General features: G+C 31.9%; 2 protein-coding genes across 4 annotated transcripts; both read left to right on the top strand.

The window, feature by feature from the left end:
• Window positions 1–3,057: 3,057 nt before the first annotated feature.
• On the top strand, window positions 3,058–16,681 carry LOC111718463 (uncharacterized). 3 transcript variants are annotated; one of them, XM_023494068.1, is made up of 17 exons: window positions 3,058–3,084; window positions 4,727–4,809; window positions 5,263–5,352; window positions 5,611–5,648; window positions 6,338–6,374; window positions 7,336–7,411; window positions 8,354–8,456; window positions 9,637–9,670; window positions 10,553–10,611; window positions 11,030–11,083; window positions 11,144–11,232; window positions 11,403–11,485; window positions 12,654–12,749; window positions 13,978–14,059; window positions 14,645–14,699; window positions 15,231–15,291; window positions 16,531–16,681. In XM_023494068.1, the coding sequence occupies exons 1-17, from the start codon at window positions 3,073–3,075 to the stop codon at window positions 16,613–16,615; spliced, it is 1,137 nt and encodes a 378-aa protein (XP_023349836.1). In that variant the 5' UTR covers window positions 3,058–3,072; the 3' UTR covers window positions 16,616–16,681. The 3 variants fall into 3 exon arrangements, with proteins under 3 accessions (XP_023349836.1, XP_023349837.1, XP_023349838.1); XM_023494069.1 differs by lacking the exon at window positions 15,231–15,291 and having other exon boundaries at window positions 16,531–16,663; XM_023494070.1 differs by lacking the exons at window positions 13,978–14,059; window positions 14,645–14,699; window positions 15,231–15,291; window positions 16,531–16,681 and adding an exon at window positions 13,680–13,877.
• A 4,120-nt stretch (window positions 16,682–20,801) lies between these two features.
• Window positions 20,802–23,787, top strand: LOC111718466 (glycine-rich protein 23). The gene is made up of 3 exons (XM_023494080.1): window positions 20,802–21,336; window positions 22,358–22,456; window positions 23,488–23,787. The coding sequence occupies exons 1-3, from the start codon at window positions 20,944–20,946 to the stop codon at window positions 23,692–23,694; spliced, it is 699 nt and encodes a 232-aa protein (XP_023349848.1). The 5' UTR covers window positions 20,802–20,943; the 3' UTR covers window positions 23,695–23,787.
• Window positions 23,788–24,329: the final 542 nt, after the last annotated feature.

The following is a 24,329-nucleotide window of genomic DNA, read 5'->3' as shown; positions in this document are numbered from 1 at the left end:
GTAATAGACAACAACTTAAAGCTTAAAAGGTAATTATTATTTCATGAATTGAACTTTTGAAAAAAAAATTACTGCCCAGAAAGTCAGCTTTACCGAATTTTATTGACCTATTTAGAAAAATGGTAAAATTTTAAATTTCATCATTTCCGGCGTGTGTATACCTGCTCACTGCACAATCTAAAACAAAATAATGCGGCGCCTAGCGGCCAAATTAAGAACTAGGATTACATAAGATCTATTTTCTCTTCTTTATCTGTATATATTCAATTGAGTTAGACGGCAATATTTATATCTATAGGTATATATAATAAATATAGTTACGATATAAAGATAGAATACACCATTTTTTCTCTACGTATATATGTAAATTTATGCTATAAAGTAAGAATACAAATTACAATACATTTTCAATATGTTATCTCTACTTGTATGTACATATTTTCGATACATGTTTGGAACGCAGTTTAAATAAGGAATGTGTTTCCAGTTCAGATTTGCTCTGTTATGTAGTGAACTAAAATTGAAAGATAGAATTATTGTAAATGACATTAGACACAATAATATAGGAGAAATATTGAACATGACGCACAGCGATTGTGTAGTGTGCACAGACCAAATGAATGGCAAGGATTTATTAATGCATTACATTAAAGGAACGGGAGCTGAAATGGGAAAAAGGAGAAGGGGGGGGGGGGGAGAATTTAGGTTGAAAGAAATATTGTTTTCTATAATTTATTTCTATTTCTTTTTGATATTATTGAAATATTGATTATGAAAATTAAATATTTTTCAAAAATCAAACAATTTGTACACCTCCTTTGTAAAGGTTACCCGGTTTTAGTAATTTCGTTCTATACAAAGAACGCGGAACGGGGGGATGGAAACGTTTTTTGACTAAAAACGGAACGAGAGGGATGGAACCGTTCTTAAATAAGAACGCCAAGAACGGAACGGAACGGCAAGACCGTTCTTCTACTCAGAACGGGACGGAACGGAACGATACAAAAAAGGGAACGATCAACGGAACGATTTAGCTTAAGGCCCTTGTTCTAGAACGGAACGGAACGATTTCAAAAAAGTCGGAACGTCCCCAGCCCTAGTTATAACTAAGTGAAGAAATTCAGAATCAAATAAAAACCTGCTTTGAATGTCGTCTTGAGAGAATTCAAGTTCAGGACCGACTAAATGTCCTAAACTTTAGATCAATGCTCATTGCTCACTGTACACATTGCAATTGGAAAAAATACCGCGAGCTACAGGGTGTCCCACGAAACATGACACTTGATGAATAGTTTAAAATGTCTTCTTCAATAATTACCCAAGTTGTTAAATATTAAAAAGAGAATGATAAAAAATATTGTATGACAATATTATATTACAGGGTGTCCCAAAAAACATGGGAATTCAGTGACGAATTTCGATATCGACTTTGTTATGAATTAGCATTGTAATACCTAATTTCAAAAGAAATAATATTATTATGTCTGCTAGAGTTTATTTTATGAAAACGGTAAAAGACTGAAAAGATGTGTCTATAATGTCTCCGCAAGATGAATAGTGAAGACGGACAAGTTTACTCTGTTTGTATACTGCAATTTTCTTGTTTTACTCAGTACAACCGTATGCAGTTAAAACATAAACAAACAAATTGTAAACATAGCAGACGAAACTCTTACAGATTACAGCTTTCTCATTAGGTATCACTATACTAAATCAAAGAATTATTTAAAAAGACGATATCGAATTCGTCACTGAATTCCCGTGTTTTTTGAGACACACTGTAGACTAAAATTGATTTAAAAATACGTTTGAGGAAAATTTTTTTAACGAAATAAACTGCAAAAAGTCTTTAATATCCAATAAATTATATGAAAGAAGATATTCAAATATTCACAAACTGTCATGTTTCGTGGAACACCCTGTATATTTTCATTGGTCCATATGGTCTCCATTTAAATTTATTATATTTTTGACTCTAAAACTAAACAATTTCAAAGCCAAGATAATTTTACTAAACCCAATTGCAGACTTTTTTTATTAAAAATTTAGTTTAACCCAGAACTTAGGAGACATCGACAGAATTGATAAAATGTCGTCTTCTTAACCTACTGATCTTAAACTGCTGCAGATATTTAGTTTTTTAATTGAATAATTATATAGAGCTCTGTTTAAAACTATTTCCGCATATTTTATGGCTATTCATTTATTTTTACAATTACTGAGATTTAGGTATAATAGCATAAAATAAAACCCATTGAAAATTTTGTCAAGACGACATTCTATAAATTCTTTCGATTCTCCAAAGTTCTGAAGGTTAAACAGTAAAAACATTCAAAGCCAATTGAAACCTAAATGCAATATGAAATTTCACATTGTTTGTACCATATTTATTCATATTAAACAATCGTAGACAATAAACATCCTTAGTGTCCAGCCCTACAAAGTAGTAACTAGGACATTGTAGGCGTAACATTGAAAAAGAAATCTTAATTATCAGTGTATATACAGGGTTACCCACAAAAGTTGAGACTTCGGATTTTTTGTCTGTTTCCATATATTCACGATTAACCCTGCAACTGAAAACTTGTTTCTTTCTTTGCTAAATCATTATATAAGATTACTGTCAGGGGCGTATTCAGGGGGGGTCTATAAGGGGCTAAGCCCCCATGGACAAGTGTAATCCATTGATTTCAGGAGGTTTTAAGTCCTCATTGGCGGGGTTGGAACAGGCTTTCGCGGGGTTGGAGCAGGCTTCTGCGGGGTTCGAACAGGGTTCTGCAAACTACCTGTGTTCGAACAGGCAATTGTGGGGTTCATGGCCGCATGGCCCCCCCTCCCTCTTTCTAGCAGCCTGGCAAGCTGCAGTCAGGTAGAAAAATAAACACATTACACACACGGTGAGTAATAGATAAGGCTTGAACTGCCTCAATATTGTGCAATACTTGAATACCAACGTTATATATTTCAATTAATTCTTAAACAGCTTCATAGTTCTTCTATTAAGTGATACAGCGACCAACAATTAAACGTGATTTTAAGTTTAACCCTCCATGCAAATATTTACATCGAGATATGAATTTCAATGTGCGTAATTTAGAAAATTATTTTCAATGTTATTTTCCTACAAAAATTAATTGCGTATTGCTTCAGCAGAAAAGCAATTTTCAGAATTAAACACTTTTAAACCTAGAAAATCTAGAATATGTTTCACATTATTGATCAGATGAAGGTTTCAAGGGGATCGTTGTGAAGTTGACCGGTCACTTAAATATTGCATACGATGAAGTAAATTAAAGGGAAGATACATTTAAAACATATTCACAAAGCTTTAAGTGAATAGTTAAATAAAACAAAAAAGCAGATTTTTATATTTCTAGTTGTTCGGTAAAAGATTCAAATCAATTATGGTAGCTGATTCTTACAAATGTTTAAAATTGTTTTTATGTCTAAGATTGTCTGTACAAAACATTTTAGATTTCAATTGCATTTTACTTTTTATGGTAATTAACCCTTTTATAGAAAAATTGACAGAATTTTGAGCATTTTTTATATACATCCATGCATTGATTAATTAAAATAACTGATGGGACACTAGATGTCGTCTTTTCAAAATGTATGTGTTTTTCGTTCACAATAATCCTGATGCAGAAGCCCAAAGGAGTTACGCGTAGTCGGCGTGGAATATGCCCTTTCTCTGTCTTGCAATTCTACAGAGAGAGAGCCTGTTCTACGCGGACTACGCGTAACTCCTTAGGGCTTCTGCCTCAGGGTTATTGTGAACAAAAAACGCATAAATATTTAAAAGACGACATCTAGTGTTCTATCTGCTATTTTAATAAATTTATGCATCTATCTCACATAAATCTTTAAATGTAAGAAAACAAATATTTTTAAAAATGTAAAATCTAAAATAATAAAAGATTAAAAACAATTAAAGTACATTTTTAGTTCTGTTCCGCTTGCAACGAAGTTGCCCATTATAGTAAAATCCCAAAAAGTCCCTTTATAGTCAAGTTCCAAAAAGTCCCAATATAGTCAAGTCCCAAAAAGTCCCATTATAGTCAAGTCCCAAAAAGTCCCATTATAGTCAAGTCCCAAAAAGTATTATTATAGCCAAGTCCCAAAAAAAGGTCGGACTTTTTGGTTCAGAAATTTGTAGATCTAAAAAATATTTTTGCCTTTTCTGCGAAAGCTTATACGGTATTTTTGGGTTGTTTTTAATAACTTTTTTATTTTTATCTTTATTTTATTTATTTGTGACAATTTATTATTTTCTAATTCTTATATTTTTTGGCAAACTTTTAATTTTTCCATCTTATAATTATTTGATCAGAATTCATAGTTTGAAATTTCTAAGGTCTGCGTCATTGGGTTTCAAATTTAAAGGGGTTAAAGAATCAAAGTTTGTTATACTCAATTCTATAAGAATCATAAAATTTTTTTTTAAGATTTCGAGAATTTTGGTTTTCATTCATAATTGAAATATAAACGAAATTCTTAATATCTCCTGTAATATTGACAGCACACAAACGACGGTCTGCCTTTTTCGGGCTGTAAGTATTACCAGAGATATTAAATATGTTTGAAATGCTAGTGAAATTTTATGAAAAATATTTCAAATGTTAAAGTAGGCTTGCGACTGAATTTCAAAAAACAAAGACGACATTTTATTCGTTTTCTATTTTCACGTTACCCTTCACGCCCTTTACGTAAATGTTGGTTTTAGAAGAAAAAAATGGGTGGAGACGCTTTTCCAAACACAGAAAGACTGGACGAGGCGGAATATGCCAGAATTACGCAAATGATCAGGGAAAATGGCAAATATGATTTTTTAATTTAAAGGGACTGTAAGGGAAATTTTCAAGTGACCCTTCATGCACACATGGCACTGCCTGATCCACAACTGTACCCTTTAAGGCTTTTCTAATCGAGTTTGAATTATTTATATTTTCATGTTTTTTTACAATTTCTTTTTATTTGTAGTTTGCGCATTTCTTGCATGATTTATTAATAAAAAACTATGGAGAGATTATCAGAATTGAAAACTTATCAGGTCAGACATATGACCTTATCTTCCTATTCTTTTATCAGATTATTGTTTCAATAGTACTGTTGTACATCGGGCATTGGCATTTTTGCAGGAAGGGTCACTTGAAATTAAGCTTACAGTCATTTTATTTACAAAACTTGAAAAGTGAACAAGTCTTGAACAAGTCTTTGAGAATTTTCACAAGTTTATTTAATTTTGCCATTTTAATGAAGTGCCTATTTGTCCGATATTGATTGCAAGGTTGCAATCCCTGTTGAGATATCAGACAAAGACGACCTGTGCAGAAAACGCGGGAAATCCAGGAATAGATCGTCTTCATAATAATCTCTGTTTATTACATGATAATTTTGTTTAAATCATCATTCTCCTTTATCAGAGACATATTAGTGTAAGCCAGTAAAAAAAGTAAATGACATAATTAGAAAAAATAATGAATTTTAGAACGAATCATGCATATTGAACTTGATATGTACCCCCAAATCCCAATAGTTCTTTAATCATTGTTTTCTGCACGAATTTATTTCATTTTTTTCAGTGTTTGACGATTTTTAGACTTTTAGACCATATGGTGATGTTGATGTGATAGTTGGAAATCAAGGAACTATTTATAGATTTATTTTAGCCATTTGCTGACCTTTAATATTTCTGATCGTACTCAAGGAACTGCTATGTATATACAGGGTTAAACGAAAAAAATAAGACTTCAAAGACGACTGTACGGATTTTTTTCTGTCTGTCTCCTTATAATTCATGATTTCATGCAAATAAGCTTTTTTCTTTCTTTGCTAATTCATTTTATAAACCATTTAAGGCAGAACTCTTAATGTCATTTGAAGAGTTTCTAGTCGTCTTTACACTCTCATCCTTTGTGGGTAACCCTGTATATGTAAGCGTAATTTCAAGTGACCCTCCATGTACTGATGGTAATGCCGGATTTACAACGGTACCATTGAAACCTTAATCTGTTTTCAATGATGTGTATTGTCGTTTTTCTAGGTTTGTTTTTAGTTCTGATAATTTTTAGTTAAAAATAATCAGTTTACAAAATTATTAAAATTGCTATCTTTATTCATACTGTAGATCAAACAACGCTTTTAAGGGCACAAGGAATTGAACAGCTTCATTTTTACATGGAGGGTCACTCACAACTACGCTCACAACCCAATTTTTAAAAACATGTTGGTTCAGGAGATGCTTGTATACTCGGCCTATGAATTTTATTGTGAGAAACCAATTTTAAATTTGAAGAATCGTGCAAAAATCTGAAATAAATAATTTACTGTGTAGAGGGGACTGATAGGATGAAAATTGCCAGTGGTATAAGGTGAATAATTCGAAATGTATTTACTTGAGAATATTTTTTAAAAATTTAGCTAACGTAATTTAAACTCGAAAATGTTCAATCTATGTAATGTAAACTACAATTAGTTTCAACATAATGTGTTTAATTTATGTCAAAAGGGTTTAAAGAAGATTTCAACAATTACTCAATTTTTATCAATTTATCAAATTAAACAGTAGGATTACATGTAAGAAATTCAAATCATTTCATTTTTTTTCAAAAGCTCTTTAGAAAGTGGAGTTATGATTGAAGTGTTCGCGAAAAATTAAACTTGAAAGGGGTATAGGCTCACCACCCTAGAAAAATAATCGACGGTGATTTCTACTAATCTTACTTCTATATGCTGCGTCTATAAGGTGAAGCTTGTTTAAAACGACTCATACCGAAGAACATAGCATAGCGTTACAAATTCAGTTGCAAAATTCGACTCGGATTGTAAAAAATCAATTTAATTCCAAACAAATCATTCAGATATTTTAAAATTAATATTTCGCTTACTACTTGTTTTAACGTCTGGCACTGGATTTTCGAACATTCCTGAAAAATATGAAAATGTCGTCTTTATTATCAAAAATCCTTGAAAAAGGAATGAACGTTTTAAAAATTAACTCTTGAATAATAAAAAAAAAAAAAATATTATTAAATAAGAACTATATATACAAATGCGTCGAAAAAAGTCGATGATTATAGGTTGTAATATCTAAATGATTAGTTTGGAATTAAATTGATTATTTTACGATCCGGATCAAATTTTGCAACTTTCTGAATTAGTATGGACGCTACTTTCTTCAGCATCAGTCATTTTCAACAATTATCTCCTTATAGACGCAACAGATAGAAGTAAGATCAGTAGCGATCACCATTGAATATTTTTCGACGTAAGCCTATACCCCCTTTCATTTTTCGCGAACACTCCCTTTAACGTGGGATCAATTTTGTATAGTGATCTGTTAGAGAGTTCCAGTGACCTTCTTTGCAATGATAAAACTATCAGCTTTCTAACTAAAGAACGTTATCAGGTAATCTATATACTTTGCTTGTCTGTCTGTTTATTTGTCTGTTTGTTTCCAATAAACATCAAAACGCTAAACCCATCCAGTCCAATTTTTGTAACTAAACATATATCGGTGATCGAATAGAATTTAAATTAAATTAATAATAATTAAACAGTGAATATCTTTGTAATTTTGAAAATCTATATTGCAATATTTTTCTTTATTATTAGACATGCAATCCAAAATAAATCTATCTATAAATTGTCTTTTAATTATCATGTTTACTAGGTAACACCCAGTAAAACGAATTGCATGTTTATCAGTGGTAATATTTCAAAGCTACAATCACTGAAAGCTATAGATATACCACGCACCTCTGACCCTTCAGTAAAAGTAAATTCAACCTAAAGTCTGACCACGTCAACCTTGTTGCACCAGCTAGTCCTATTGAGTGTCTGCTTTATTTACCCAATGTCCGGGTGATACAGTACAAACTGGGACCGGGAAGGTTGACCCGGCTCGGAAATTCAAATGTACTACGGCTGCACGTGATACAGGAGAGAGCCATCTTATTACTTGCAAGACTTTCTGACCTCGCAGTTCCTCTAATTTTGATTGTACACAGATGTATGAGAAAAGCTGAGGAATTGAGTCTTTGCCACAACCTCAAATTTTCTAATTCTTATAACTTATCAACCTGATGGTGTATACCTTTGATATTTCAAACTTGGATTATTTGAGTCAACTGCAGAATCTATATATGTTTGAAATTTCTAAGGTCTACGACATTGGGTTGCAAAGAAGTAGATATTGGAAAATCAGAGTTTGTGGCAAAGACTCAATTCCTTTTTCGGTTACATCTAAAGAAATTCAAAACATGTTTTTCTCCTTAAAAGCTTCTTGAAAGAGGAGGTATGATATTAAACAAGCTTCAGTCTTACTTCAGTTTATCGTGCAATCTTCTAGGTTGACTTATTATTCTGTAGCCCGGAACATGTTGAAACTCTTTCAGCTTTCAAATCCAACAATGATTTTGGGGCACTGCTGGGCCATCTTCTTACACCGTTAGGTTAGTAGCTGGTGTTTTATACTGTCACGGTTATCTAAAGGTTAAACAAGCGGGAAATAAGACTTAAGGGAAGGGAAATGGCACTGGTCTGGCATGAGAAAGCCAGTCGCACTGCTTTGGAGACAAGTTCGTTATCACATACACACACTCTTTTGGTACAGACACACAACATGACTACAGTCAAGGAAATTGCAGAAAGATGTCGTCAATTATAATTAAGCTTGAATAACGAGTAGTTTATTGTAAACTTTAATCAAATTATACTCTTTGCATGAAAATTTGGCTCATAGTGGTCACTTAAATATATAAATAGCATATTACATGTATATTAAAATAAAAGCTTTATAAAAAATGTACAGGGCTCCAAAAAGTATACACTGTTGTTAAAACAAATTCGAAATATAAGGAAGAAGATTTTACCGACTCAATTGCCGTCAACTTTTCTCAAGACGTGTGTATACACACGATCCATTTCCGCCATGAAATGTAACCCTCGCTCCTCCGTTCCCCCCTCACCCTCTACACAGCCCAGCCCTCAATCAGTCAGGTTAGGAGAGTTGAGCTAGTAACAGCTCCGACACAGGGAGCCTCTTGACTCCTTTATGATGATGACGCAGATACTCAGCTAGCAACAGACGTGCTTACCCGAAGGGTTCCCAGTTTATCATGCATCCCAGAGACAACATAATCGCTCAATCGCGTCATGATAAAACCGCGATCTCTGCCTACTAGGTTGGATAAGCCCTGTTGTTCCAGTTCCTGTTGATCTGCTCCACCAACATGAAGCTCTACATCACTCCCATGAAGTATCCTCAAATATTCATCATTAATTCCTTTGTTAATTTCTAAACCAACCAATTTTAACCCATTCTTGGGAAAATATTTCAAAACTTTCGTTTTTATTAAATAAATGTTAGAAATATCCATTTTATTTTATTATAGTGACTTTTAAAGTCAACAACTGTACATTATAAGTGAGTTAGTAAGGGGAAATTTCGACACTTTAAAATAATCCCAGTCTTGAAAAATTTTTTTACTTTTCATACCAATCCGGATCTATTTTCTACAAGTTCTTTTGATTTAATCTGACTTACAGACTAATAACTTCAAAAAGCAATATGTTAATTATTTACAATTTAAAATATTTATTTTGATTAATTCTTGATTGTTTACTGTTTAGAAATGAAATGGAGTGAAAAGGGATTAGCTATTAGGTAAACATGGTTGAAGACAGTTTAAACCATGTACTTTGCAGACATCGAAATAATTATAAAATGTCGTATTTTTATCTTACTGATACGGGAATGCCGCAGATTTAAAGTTTTAAATGAATAATTATTTGGAGCTCTTTAAAACTGTTCCCCCATATTCATAGCTCTTTATTTATTTTTACAAAAAGTGAGATTTATAAAACCCATTGAAAAATTGTCGATAACATTTTATAAATTCTTTTGTTGTTATTGAAGAACCTGGATAAACTGTACAATAACATGAAAAATTTCACAATTTCTTTTTTTTAAAATCAGTTTTGATAGCTCTTTGCCTTTCAGCAATAAAAAAAAAATAAAATGCTTCTATTTTAGAAAAAGCTGATGAAAAAGTCTACAGCAGCCATTTTGAATTAAATCTAGTATTGCTGAAACAAATTCATGTCTCTTATAACTTCAGTACTATTGAAGTACTGTACCGTTTGCAGCTAAAGCAAGTTGTACAGTACTATTGAAGTACTGTACCGTTCTATTGAAGTACTGTACCGTTCTATTGAAGTACTGTACCGTTCTATTGAAGTACTGTACCGTTCTATTGAAGTACTGTACCGTTTGCAGCTAGAGCAAGTTGTACAGTACTATTGAAGTACTGTACCGTTTGCAGCTAGAGCAAATTGCACAGTATGAAATGCTGACTGCTGACGGTATAACGGGACGGTACTATTGAAGTACTGTACCGTTTGCAGCTAGAGCAAGTTGTACAGTATGAAATGCTGACTGCTGACGGTATAACGGGACGGTAAACCAAACAGAACACCAGGGAGATTAATAAGATGTGTACAAAAAATATTTTGATTAAATCTTTTATTTATTTTCTGACTGATTAAGGTTGCAAATAAACAAGCTCTCTGGAATTGGAACTTTTAAATCAGACTTTATCTGTTCAGGTATTTTATCCCACCATTATTCGAGATACTACACTTGAAATAGACTATATTATATCTTCGATTCAAACTTTTAATTGTTGCTCTATCTGCGAGGGGGGGTGGTATTTTTTAAAAAATTTTTTGTGGATTTTAAAGAATTCTAACCCTTTATAAACTTTACCTCTTGGCTCATGTAAAGTCATTCCGCAAGTGATCCTCAATGCTTATAGGGCAATGACCGATTCACAACGGTACCCTTGAACCTTGATATTGTCGTTTTTCTAGGTTTAAAGGAGTTTACCTCTGATAATTCTTTTATGTTTTAATACTTGATCAGACAAAGCTTTTACGGATAGCGTTGTGAATCGGGCATTGCCATCTCTGGATGGATGGTCACTTAAATTACGCTTACAGTCTCTTAGAATATTTAATTTTTCAGATCAAACTCGAGATATCTGTGAATTTCTTGGTATTCCATTCTCTTCCTTAGACGGTAAATAGAAATATGAAAAATGAATTCCAATCCAATATATTTTGAATATTGTCTAATCAGGAAAGACCAGAATGTCGAGCAGTGAAATCTTTGAAATTCTAACAAGTAGCAGAGCTTATCTACCAAATCAGTATTCTCAAAAATACAAGGTATAAAGAATTGTTGCCACGAACTCAAATGTTCTAATCGCTCTTTGCAACCTGATGGTGTAAACCTTTGAAATTTTAAACTTAGATTTCATAGTTTGAAATATCTAAGGTCTACGACATGGAGTTGCAAAGAATTCTAATCAACCATAATAATTCTCTTTTTCCCCCAGATTAAAGAACGGAGGAAAAGACGACCTCTAAGTGATGATTTTTTTACCAGACTAGAGGAGAGCGAAGTGGATCTTGAAACCCGGTACATCTTCTATAAAATAAAACGAGACATTCGTTTATATATATGTTGCCTATAGCCGGCCAAACGGCTGGACCGAATGGGCTGACATTTTTTGTGAACATTCATGGATGGCGTTTTAGGCTTAAAAAATTTCAGAATTGTTACAAACATTTTTTTAACTTTTTTCCACGGGCAATGCCGGACCCTTCAGCTAGTATATATATACATATAATTTAAAGACTATATATATCTTTATTCTATATGTATTATGTATTTATATTTGTGATACTAGGCTTCTAGTGCGCTTCGCGCTCATCTTCTATTCTAACTCTTTATATTTAACCTTTATAAACCTTTCCTGGGGTCATGTGAGGTCCTTCACAAAATTTGGGCCCGACCGATTTAGCCCTTTCTTCGTTTCATTGTGATTCAAAGAATGCAAGCTCTTCTTTCACCATTTTAAGATTATTTCCTTTTTACTAAAACTAGAAACGAGTCCTTTTTAGTTTTAAATCTACATGTTTGTGGCTACAAAAAGAAGTATAAATGAGTTAAGGACATTAATAAAAGGCCAAGGAGTTGCGTCACTTCAAAAGGAACTGTAAAAATAATTTCAAAACTCAAGACACCCCGGATTAACCAGAGTGAGCAGCATTTGATTTCTTCCATTTTAAATCAAACGTGTTTTGGTTTATAATTTAACAATCTTTCACCTTACGAATTAGTATATTCTATACTTTTCATTCAAAATGCATATGCCGACAAAAAAGTATTTAAGACAAAAGGCTAAAAATTATGTTTAATAGGACAAATTGTGATTGAAAGGCACAGCTTTCTGGAATATTGACAGAACCGTTAATTCCACGTGAAGAGACCCTCCATGAAAAGATTGCAATGCCTGATTTACAACGGTACCCTTGAAACCTTAATCTGGTCAAGTATGAATTTAAAATCAGTTTTGCTAATTCGTTAAACTATTTATTTTCATTTGTGGTTTCTCTGCGAAAATTTGACTTGCACATTTCTTATTTAACACTTTACGAGTCAGAAAAAAGGCTATATCGTCCACATTTTTATCAGATTTAGGTTTGGAGAGTATTGTTGTGAATCAGGTATTGCCATCTTTACATGGAGGGTCACTTAAAAATACGCTTACAGTCCCTTTAATTGACCACTGTGCATTGTGCAGGAATAAAGAAAGGTTCCAAGATGACATTATCTTCCTGACATTTGTCAAGTATACAGAGGGGGATATTGGGTACTTAGACCTAATTCAGTTTATCAGGTAAGCACAGTGGTATAAAAATAAAAATCAATTTTACAATATTTATAAAGGCATTGTACAGGGTCGGATACAAGGGGGGGGGGGGGGGGGACATTCCCCCCCTGAGATTTTGAGGCAAAAAATGTTCCCAATTTGATAAATGTTATTGTTAACGATAAATTTAGAATCAGAAATTTGTAAGAAACTAGACTTAAGTTATAATATTGTTCATATCTAGCAATGTTCCTTAATCAATACTCATTTATCAAAATTGTAATATTGTTCCTAATTTTCATGCATTTAAGTATAGCTAGTAATTTCTTTTTGTTCTTAAATTGCTAATGTTCCTATTATTGTTCCTGTTCCTGTGTCCGACCCACCTTAAATCCCTGTCCTAATCCTATATTTTTGTTCCTAATTCCTGAACAATCTGTTTAATGTTCCTAAATCCCTGTCCTAATCCTTTATTTTTGTTCCTAATTCCTGAACAATCTTTTAATTGTTCCTAAATTCCTGTTCTAATCCTTTAATTTTGTTCCTAAAATTTAAAAATCTAGTTTTGGCATTATAAAATATTTCTAATATAAAAATATAAAAAATAACAATTATAATAAAGTAATTTGTTTCATCCTTCTACTTTTCACCAAAAAAACCACGGCACTTTTTCATCTATATAATAAAACAAGACATTTGTATATATATGACCCCTTTAGCCGGCCAAACGGCTGGACCGAATGACTAAAATTTCTAGTGTACACTCATGGGTAGCCTGGGCTAAAAAAATCGAACTTTTTATTTTAATTTTTTTTTTAAATATTTTTTTGTCTTTTTTTCCACGGGCCCTTCAGCTAAACTAAAATTGTAGAACACAAAATGTGATAGTAGATATTCGACCCATTGCTAAAATTTAATGAAGATTGGGTTAATTTGAAACTAATGCATAATTTTCAGATCGAACACTTCATGTCGGAATATTGTCAATCTTGACGCTTGATCTTAAATATCCAATGTTCAATTAACCTGACGATATCGGCAAAAGATGCTTGATCCCGAGATTCACAATTCTGACTCACGCTAGAGAATTGAGCCCAATTGAGCCCTTGCCACTAACACTATTTCAAACTATGATTTCTACTTTATGAAAAAGTTTAACTTTGAAATATCAAAGGTCTGCATTATATTAGGTTGCAAAGATATAGGAATTAGAAAATTCGAGTTTGTGGCAAAGACTCAGTTCCTTTTATATTAGTGGTAGATTTGGAAAACTGGAAGAATTGAACTCACAGATAAAGCTTATCTCAGAACAAAATAATCCCAAATCAGACGAAAAGGTGAAAATCTTATTATTATAACTTTAAAGGGATTGTATGCGTAATCTCAAGTGACCTTCCTTGAAAAGATGGCAATGTCTGATTCACAACGGCCGGTACCCTTTAAAGTTCTGTTTTTATTTTTGTAAACGGATTTTTAATTGTGGTTTCTCTATAAAAGGAACTTGCGCATTTCTACTGCAGGAATAAATACATGAATTATCAAAATTTCCCAATTATTGATCAGATAAAGCTTTCAAGGATATTAGTTTGAATCATGCTTGCATGGAGGGTCACTTAAAATCACGCGTACAATCCCTTTAATATTCACAAAGCACATATTAATCATCCAAGGACCGAGGGTAGAGGTTCATTTATTAAACTTTTAACAAAACTTTCAACATTTAAAACTGTATTCTGTAAAAGTTTGCTTTTATTAAACTTTAAAATGTTTATTTTATTATAAAAAGGTTTGCTTTTTGTAGATATTTTCTCTGAAGGGTCCAGCTTTGGCATAGTGTATGTGAACATGTTTGCATGTTCAGAATAAACAACTTTGAAAACTTGAATATTTGAATTGTTTTTTAAATTAAATTTTCTTTTTAGTTTGGGCATCACATCCTGAAGTTATGGTTTCCAGAAATCGACCATCAGAATCTAGGTGATTAAATTAAACTAAATTAAATTAAATTAAATAAAATCAAATTAAATTAATTTAAATTAAATTGAATTCAATTAAATTGAATTAAATTAAATTAAATTAAATTAAATTAAGTTTAATTTAATTAAATTTATTACTATTTATATTTTTAAGGAACTGTAAGCGTAATTTCAATTGATTCTTTCAGCTAATATTGCAATACCTGATTCACAAGGGTACCCTAGAAACCTTTATCTGATCAATAATGTGGAAGATATTGTCGTTTATTAAACATGCATAGTTTGATAATTCCTTAATGTTTTCCTGCAGTGGAATGCACAAATAGAGAAACCAAAACTGAAGATAACCAGTTATTAAAATTATAAACATTGATATTTAATTCATAATTGATCAGACAAAGCTTTTAAGAGTATCGTTGTGAATCGGGCATTGACATCTTTGCACTGAGGTTCACTTAAAATAATGGTTACAGTCCCTTTCAGCAAAGATAAGTTTCTATATAACAAGCAAGCATTTAAAAAAAAAATTAAGGTAAAATTCTTGGGAAGCTTAAAAGTAAACATTCTGGTTCCGGCCCAGGAGAATACAAAAGGTAACTGATTTAAGGATTAGAACTGGAATCTCTTGTATTGTAGATATTGTAGAGGATGAAAATCCTGGAGATAGAAATATAAAATCCGCAATTCAGTTGTGTCGGATTCTGAAACCAGATTAGACCTTCTCATCTTCCTCTCTTTTAATACATTTGTGTTGATACTTAAGCGGGGCGTCGGTGATTAGGTGATTAGTTGATTAGTTGATTAGTTGATTAGTTGATTAGTTGATTAGTTGATTAGCTGGCTAGTTGATTAGTTGATTAGTTGATTAGTTGATTAGTTGATTAGTTGATTAGGTGATTAGTTGATTAGTTGATTAGTTGATTAGTTGATTAGTTGATTAGTTGATTAGTTGATTAATTGATTAGTTGATTAGTTGATTAATTGATTAGGCTCCCTAGCTCGGACACATAGTTCCATATAAATATAAATATATTATATAGATAAAATCTAGCAATAGAAACTATTAATGAAAATAAAATGCAATTGTAGTTTTTACAGAAAAAACTGAGCTTAAAAATTAGATTTTGATAGGAAAATCCACGTTAATTTGTACCAGCATTAATTGATATTCATAAGATGAATAATAATATTATTATTATCTTATTTTTGTCAATATTTAGAAAACATTAAAATTATAATAGATTCTTCTTAAAGGGACTGTAAAGGAAAAATGAAAGGGGGTATAATATGAAACCTGAGAATCTCAGGAGTCGGAGGATTCCTATAAGACATTTATCTGATGTTCCTGTCTCGAGAAATAGACATAAAACTGTGTCCAAATTATACCAATACTTATATATGTAAGATATTTGTCCGTATCACGTGACCAAAACTACCTCCAATGATAGTGCAGTATATTGGTCACGTAAAACAGACGGAAGCACTACACTGCCATTGGTTGGGGTGCTGGTGAGATGGTTCGGACGTATAAGTAATATTATCAATATATCTATTAAAATTGAAAAATTATTAAATTCGAATAGTAATAGGAGTACACCTGAGTTTCTCTGACTCCTCTTGGATATCGTGGTTTTCAGATTGGTTGCGTATTTGTTGAATATGATCTGTATAATATTACGATTCTTATACAAAATCTTAAATATATACGTTTTGGTATAATTTTGACACAGTTTTATATCAATTTCTCGAGGCAAGAAAATAAGATAGAACTCTTATCAATCAGCTCATAAGATTATCAGGTTTCAGCCTATACCCTCTTCTCTTATCTTTAGGTGGATTGATGAATCGAGTGAAGAAGAAATTCGTAGCGAAGTAAATACGCTGATCAAAAATCTGATTAAAGAAACAAAAAACTAGATATAATTATAGGAGACAGATCATAAAATAGAATTCATCCCAGTTTTATTTTAATATTAAAATCCATTAAAATGCAGCCGATAAATAGTTTCATTTAAACATATTTACAATTACATGACAATCACATTTACAATTACATTTCATAACATTGTGTTTTTATGATGAATAGTAAGGCCTAAAATATCAAATTCATCATGTATAACTAAATTATATTGCATAAAAGATTCAAATCTTATAACTCCTGTCAATAAAGAGTTATTGAGAAGATTAAAAATGTTTTGAATTGCTAATGTAACCAGAGCTGAAAACTTTAGAATGGTGGATATCGAGATTAATGCTTGATTCTCTCTTTTTCTTAATATTGAGACTAACCTAATCTTGCAGTTGTATCCTGAAAAGTTTATTTAATTCAACCAATAATAGTCGCGTATATGAAGCTGAAAAATTTGAAATTTTGCGCGCCAATTAAGATTAATATACAGAAACGGGAGGGACTATCTAATTTAAAAAAAAAAAAACTGTGATTAAGTAATCGGGATTAAGGATATCTCATTCGAAAGTTTTCAACTCAGATTAATTTTTTTTTCTCATACGTGTTCGCAAAACTATAACTAGAGGAACTACGAGGTCACACGGCCGTACCAGTAATGTCTAGATTTCAGTGTCATTTACTCATATGCCTTTGGTAAAAGTTTAATAGATACATATAAAGTTTATTTTAACTGTAATCTGAATCTGCTACAGTTAAACCTTAAATATTAAATACATCGAAAGAATTTATGAAATGTTATATTCTTCAATTTCTGATAATGAAATGTTGCAGATATTTAGTTTTTTAATTAAATGATTATATTGAGCTCTTTAAACCGCAAATACTGAGATTTACGCAAAGTAGTTAAAAAAAAACATTGAAAAATTTTCAAGACGACATTTGATGAATTCTTTCGATGCATGGCTTATTTAGGGTTTAACTGTATGTTGTTTATTCTTCAAAAAAAATAATTTTTTATAAATGTTTTTTCAGTTGTTTATAGTTTTAATTGTAGAAGGGGTCTAAAAACGGGACTGTAAGCGGATATTGAATGACTCAAGAATTACGCTTACAGTCCCTTTAAGCAACTTTTTGTCGTCTGATCCTTTAAAATATATTCATGATACTATATTGACTATTAGAAAATATATTCATGATACTATATTGAATACTAGAAAATCTCTGTGTTAACTTCAGCATTTACCAAATTTGTCTAAAAGAGAACAAACTATAACACTTACTTTTATCATTAAGTTATTGTACACACAGAACCCTACTTCAAATATTTAACCTTTTTAGTTTCAGAATTTTTGTAACTTTTTATTCCTTTTTAGTTCTAATGTACATTTAAATATTTGAACTTAAATTTTCTAAATATTTTTCATTTTTTTTTAGTTTTTTATGTAATAGTTTTTGTACTCAAATTTTCATTTTATTTTATGTGAATACTCTGTATACAAAGAAACATGCCTTTCCCTTTATCGTGTAAAATCTTTGAATAAAGTTTTTAGAAGAATATGTGTTTTATTTTTATTCTAAAAATGTCATACATTCAGGAATTTATTCCTGCAGGAGAGTAGAATGTTATACACCTAGGAATTTATTTATGGAATGCGAATTTATTTTAATTTGCATTCCATACATAAAGACTATCATAATTTTGAAGAAATTTTTTTTAATGTCATATGTCGCATGCGTCATATGTCACATCTGTCAAATGTTATGTTTGTCAATTGTTTTACTTGTCAAATGTCTTATTTCAATTCAATTATAAAATTGTCACAAATGTTATAAATGCATTCCATAGATAAAGAAAATCATAATTGTGAAACTTTGTACGATTCCAACCAATAGTTCGCCAAAGAAGATATTATTAAGATATGTTGAGGGCAGTAATTGGTTTTGTTTTAAATCTTTTAGATATATTTTTTCAAACGTTTTTGATACAACTTTTTCTTCTTCTAGCAAATATAAATTTATAAAATCCTTATAAAATTAAACCAACCCATACTTAGAAGTTTAAAACCAAGCTAAGAACATTTGTGTGGTTCTACCAAGTTCTTATTCAAAATTGAAGGCAAATCGGTTCAAGGGATTCATAAGTTATGACCACGTACTTAGTTTAAGGAACTAAGTTTTTGCAACAAACTCTGATTTTATAATTCTTATATCTTTGCAACTATATGTTGTAGACCTTTGATAGTTCAAACTTTGTATTCTGTTAGATCAAATAGCCTATGTTAAAAAAAATCTAAAATTTTCATCATCAGAGTCTAAAACTAAAGAATGCGCGAATTTTAAGTTTGAGGTTAAAAGTTCTGTAAAATAATGAATAGCTATTTAAATATTAAACTTTCTCAATTTTAAATTTGAATTTCCCGGGAAAATCTGAACCAATCAGAGAAAAGGATTTAAAGAGAATCTTACATAACCATCGCTAATCAGCTGTTCTTACGTAACAGAAAACAAAACATACAACCGTTTTTTTGGGTTTACATCCAAAAATTAATTTATCTAAAACGTGAAATTTCTTCAACAAGGTTTTCACTTTTAAATATATCGTTAAGTTGAATGCCGCTTTCTCAGCTGTAGCTGAATGATGATTGAATAATAGACAAATAGGGAAAATGCAGGATCTCAAGATTTTAAACCTGTGTTTAAATTTTAACTCGTCGATTTCGGCGAGTTAAATATTTAACCACAGGGTTAAATATTTAACTTCACGGTTAAAGTTCAGGTTTAAATTAAGTCAGAAGTGGCATTTAACCATGAACTTAAAATTTAAGTCAAAACTTTTCGTTCTTTAGTTTTAGACTCAGGTTGCAAAGATATATAATTATAAAAATTAATTTTTTACACACTTTTTTAATACGCTATTCGATCCAAATTCGAACTATTGTATATTATTAAAAATTAGTATAACACGTAGTATAAAAACATTTAAACTATATAGTTTATTATATCATTATTTACGGTTGATGAATAACTTGAGTTTCTGGTTTGTGTCGCATTATTAAAGAGACTTGTAAGTATAACTCTAAGCAAGGTTATAATTCAAGGAAAGTTATTTCAGAGGAGACGCATCTTATGTACTGCAGTGTACTGTCTCTGGGCGGTATAATGTAAACACAAGACGGATGTCGAAGCCTGACATGGGATCAATCAAAACTATCAAAATGTAATGCTTTTAACCTCCTCGGATACTAAACGAACACTGATGCATCTATTCTTGTTTACAAATTCCGCCTGAGAGAACTGGTTTCAATATGTACGCAGAGTATACACAGCCGCAATTAAGTTTCCTTGCATTATAACCTTGATTTCAAGTATCCCTTTATGAGAGGTGGGCTATACCCAATTCACAAAGGTACCCTTTTTCTGATCATCGTAAATTAGATATCAATGATAATAATTTGTAAACTCTAACTTTAATTGCTGTTTCTCTAATTTTGCATTTCTACCGCAGAAATACATATAGAAATGATTAGAATTAAACACTTTTTAAGTCTAAAAAAACGACAATAGCTTTCACATTATTGATCAGATAAAATTAAAATTTGGTGATGGTGATGGACCAAACCTCTGTGAAAATATATTTCGGTCTGGGTTGACCCTCCTTCTAACGATATAATAACCATCAAAATCGATAAAAAATAATTAAAACCCGCAAGAAAATAAGCATACAAAAAAGATTATTAAAAAATTGGGCTGTCAAATGGACTAAAGGGAAACGAACTCAGATTATGAGATGGAAAAAAGATAATTTGCGAATATTCACTTTTAAAAAAATGTTTTAAGACAATTATTATTCCTTGAGATTGTTTCTGTCACAAAGGTTAAAAACAAACTGTTTGGATGTATTAACGAACTTTTACGTAAATCGGGGGGAGGGGGGGCGGCTTGTTAAAGGAGGGGTATTTAAACCTTTTAAAGAATTGGACATAAACAATCGTTCATGCCCGCTTCAAATTGAGTGTCACTTCAAACTACGGGGACAGTCCCTTTAAACTATATTATAAGAAAAGGAAGTGTTATTACGAGCGAAGGGTTGAGTAACTTTAACGAGAGTAGATCTGAACGGGTCAGACACTGTAAACTATACCGCCAGCTGTGTGCGCACTGCACCATGAAATGATTAGGAATTTGGAAAAGTCACCGATAATGTCAAAATATTGAATAAAAAGGTTTATTTTTGTTTTTAATCCTCAGTACTCTCAGCTCTCTTCATCCTACAACATTTAGTAGTGTGCAGTACAGTACAATTAGATCTGCAGTACAGTTTAGTTTCCTTGTAGCAATGAAGTTTCTTCCAACTATTATCTGCCTTGTAGCCTCTGCTCTAGCTGATCATGGAGGTTTCGGAGGACATTCAGGAGGAAGTATTGGAATCGGAGGCGGCATTGGACATGGAGGCGGAATTGGACATGGTGGCGGAATTGGGCATGGAGGCGGAATTGGACATGGAGGCGGAATTGGACATGGAGGCGGAATTGGACATGGAGGCGGAATTGGACATGGAGGCGGAATTGGGATTGGAGGCGGTATTGGATTAGGAGGAGGTCTTGTTGGTGGTGGTGGTCATGTAGGAGGAGCTATTCATGGTGGAGGTCATGGAGGTGGTCATGGGGGACATAGTGGAGGATATGGACATCAAGAGTATGCACATACAAGCCCACATTATGCTTACAAGGTTATAAAGAGTAGTAAAAAATCGAACACTTTTTTCTTTCAGAGACTTAATTACTATCCGATCATAATGCAATTAATAACACAATGTCTTAAAGATGCCATGATTTAGTTAACCCAACTCGGAATAAAGGCTCATTATCTTTTGGGAATAATCTCTGAGAGAAAAAATGTGTAATGTTTTTTAACATCCTTTAATTAATACTGTTTACATTTTTATGAGGACTACATAAAATTTTGCATTTAAATGTTAAGACTATTAATTGAAGAAAATTGAGGGAATTTTAAGACTTTTAGTAGCATCTTTCTTTATCATTAATTCAGACACACAAGGTTGTAAGTGAGTGATTGCAAATATACAGTCAAAGTCTAAATAACCCTGAATAATGTTAATTGAATGATACTTTCAAGTTGTCTTTGACCTTAGAAATAGTTTGCAGCATTCATCATTGGTAACCTGATTGCAGCAATATATTTTTAGGAACAGTTATCACAGAATGGCCCCATAATCCTGCCATTTTCAAAAGGTGGTCTGCCAGTTCTTTGCTCGCATAAATACCAGAGAATTAATAATTTTCTTTAAATTTCAATTTATTAAATAAAACCATGAAAATGTCTCATTCATAAAAACATATAACTATAATAAGGTTATCAATGTTGAATACCGCAAACTATTTCTAAAATCAAAGACGACTATGAAGAATCAATCAATTTCATTATTCCGGCTTATTTAGACAGTATAGTATTTTTCAACAGTTATTTGTGTACCTAGAAATTGGCGGAGGTATTAATAAGTTTATCAGATTTTGTTATATTAAATCAACATTGTGTGAATTAATTTTTGTCGCTATTTTAGATACAAATAAGGGTGAAAAGCTCAAAATATCTACAAACTTTATATTTAATTTCTTCCTTGTAATTTATAAATTAAAGTTGATTTTCAAGTTGTCTCAGGATTCCCATATTTTTTTGGCACCCTGTACAATTTAAAAATTTTGTGCCAATAATATTACTAACAATTTCAGTATGGCGTGAGCGCCCCAGGTGGTAAACATGGTTATGGTGGTTACTCAGGACCAGTCAACTTTGGACATGAAGAGGATAGGGATGGATACTCTACTAAGGTAAACATGGATATAGTGGATACTCAGGACCAGTCAACTTTGGACATGAAGAGGATAGGGATGGATACTCTACTAAGGTAAGCATGGTTATGGTGGATACTTAGGACCATGGTCAACTTTGGACATGAAGAGGATAGGGATGAATGCGCCACTAAGGTAGCATGGATATAGTGGATACTCAGGACCAGTTAACTTTGGAAATGAAGAGGATAGGGATGGATACTCTACTAAGGTAAGCATGGCTATAGTGGATACTCAGGACCAGTTAACGTTGGACATGAAGAGGATAGGGATGGATACTCTACTAAGGTAAACTTTAGATCGTTTTGAAACAAATCCCAACCCTACTCTCTAGCACTAGAATTATATCATTTTCTTCTCAATATATTTCGCCAAAAACTTTGGCATCATCAGGAGTTTGTCCTATAATATAACAGATATAAGCAAAAAATAAAAAATAAAAATAAAAAATACAAGCACAGCAAGTAAAAAAAAACAAAGAAGAGAACAAAAATAAAAATATTTTTATGTAAAATGGAATTTTTCAAAATAAATATATTGTCAAAACACATAAAACTTAAAAGAAAAATTAGAAAACCGTACCTTACTCTTTTGAAGAGTATTGATTGACTGGAAAAGGATTGACTAGTTTATGGGCGTATGCAGTGGGGGAAGGGGGGGGGGGGGTTGAAGGGGTTAGAATTCGTCGACAAAACGGTCAAATACATGAATTCGATCAAATCTATAAGGTACTGTTGGTAATACATATACATACAGTTTAAAACAAACAAAATTAATTTTAAAAAAAATATTGCAATTAGCATTATGTTTTCTTGTTCAGTCCTGACCTCACTGAGTAAATTCATTCTTTTTAAAAAAAATATTGCAATTAGCATTATGTTTTCTTGTTCAGTCCTGACCTCACTGACTCTACTAAGGTAGCATTGCTAAAGTGTTAACTTTTGTCTTGAAGAGTAAATATCAATATATTATCATTAATTGCTAATTTAATGATGATTATTGTATTACAGGGTTCCTACTATGTGGATCTTCCTGACGGTCGAAGACAGATTGTAACCTACCATGTTGCTGATGATTACAGTGGATATGTAGCTGATGTCAAGTATGAGCCTATACCCTATGCTGCTGATGTGCATGCTGGAGGAGTAGGACATGCTGGAGGGGTAGCACATGCGGGAGGAGGAGGTCATGGAGCTGGATATGGTCCAGTTCATTAACAAATCAAGAAGTGTGCAATTCAAAAGTTTAAAAATTACAAGTGCTATTTCGACTTATTTATTTCTATTTTATAATTGGAAAATAAACAATTATATCATCAATAACTTATAAGTTTAAAACACAATCTATTTTATCTTGTATGTTTACCAGCTATAGCGATTAGCAAACGATTAACGGAAGATTTGGTTTAACGAATGATAAGAACCGTTGTTATTGGTTAGATACCATTGATTTTGTTCCTCCCCCAGGATTTTAACTAAGATGTGTATTTTTTTGGGATTTTTAAGTCAAACCCCAGTCGCAAAATAGTAGGAAATGATGGCAACGAAATTAAGATTTTGAAAATGGGTTAGTTTTAAAACTTGAGAAAGTATCATTTTTCTAACGCAAGAAATGTGCAAGTCACTTTTGCAGAAAACGAAAAATGAAAATTAAGTTTTCAAAACAAAAACATTAATATCTTTTTCCATCGTACCATTATAAATCAGGCATTGACAACTTTGAATGAAAAGTCAGTTGAAATTACGCTTACAGTCGACACCATTAAGAAAGATATATGGTTACCAAGAAAACCCATTAAATTTTGTTCACGTTTTGCGTCGTGATTCAAGGAGGTTGTCGAGGCCGCCAGATA

The sequence above is a fragment of the Eurytemora carolleeae genome, unplaced genomic scaffold (genome assembly GCF_000591075.1).
Source record: "Eurytemora carolleeae unplaced genomic scaffold, Eaff_2.0 scaffold78, whole genome shotgun sequence".
NCBI classification, from domain to species: domain Eukaryota; kingdom Metazoa; phylum Arthropoda; class Copepoda; order Calanoida; family Temoridae; genus Eurytemora; species Eurytemora carolleeae.
The sequence above is the reverse complement of the archived record's forward strand: the minus strand, read 5'-3'. Positions and strand labels throughout refer to the sequence as shown.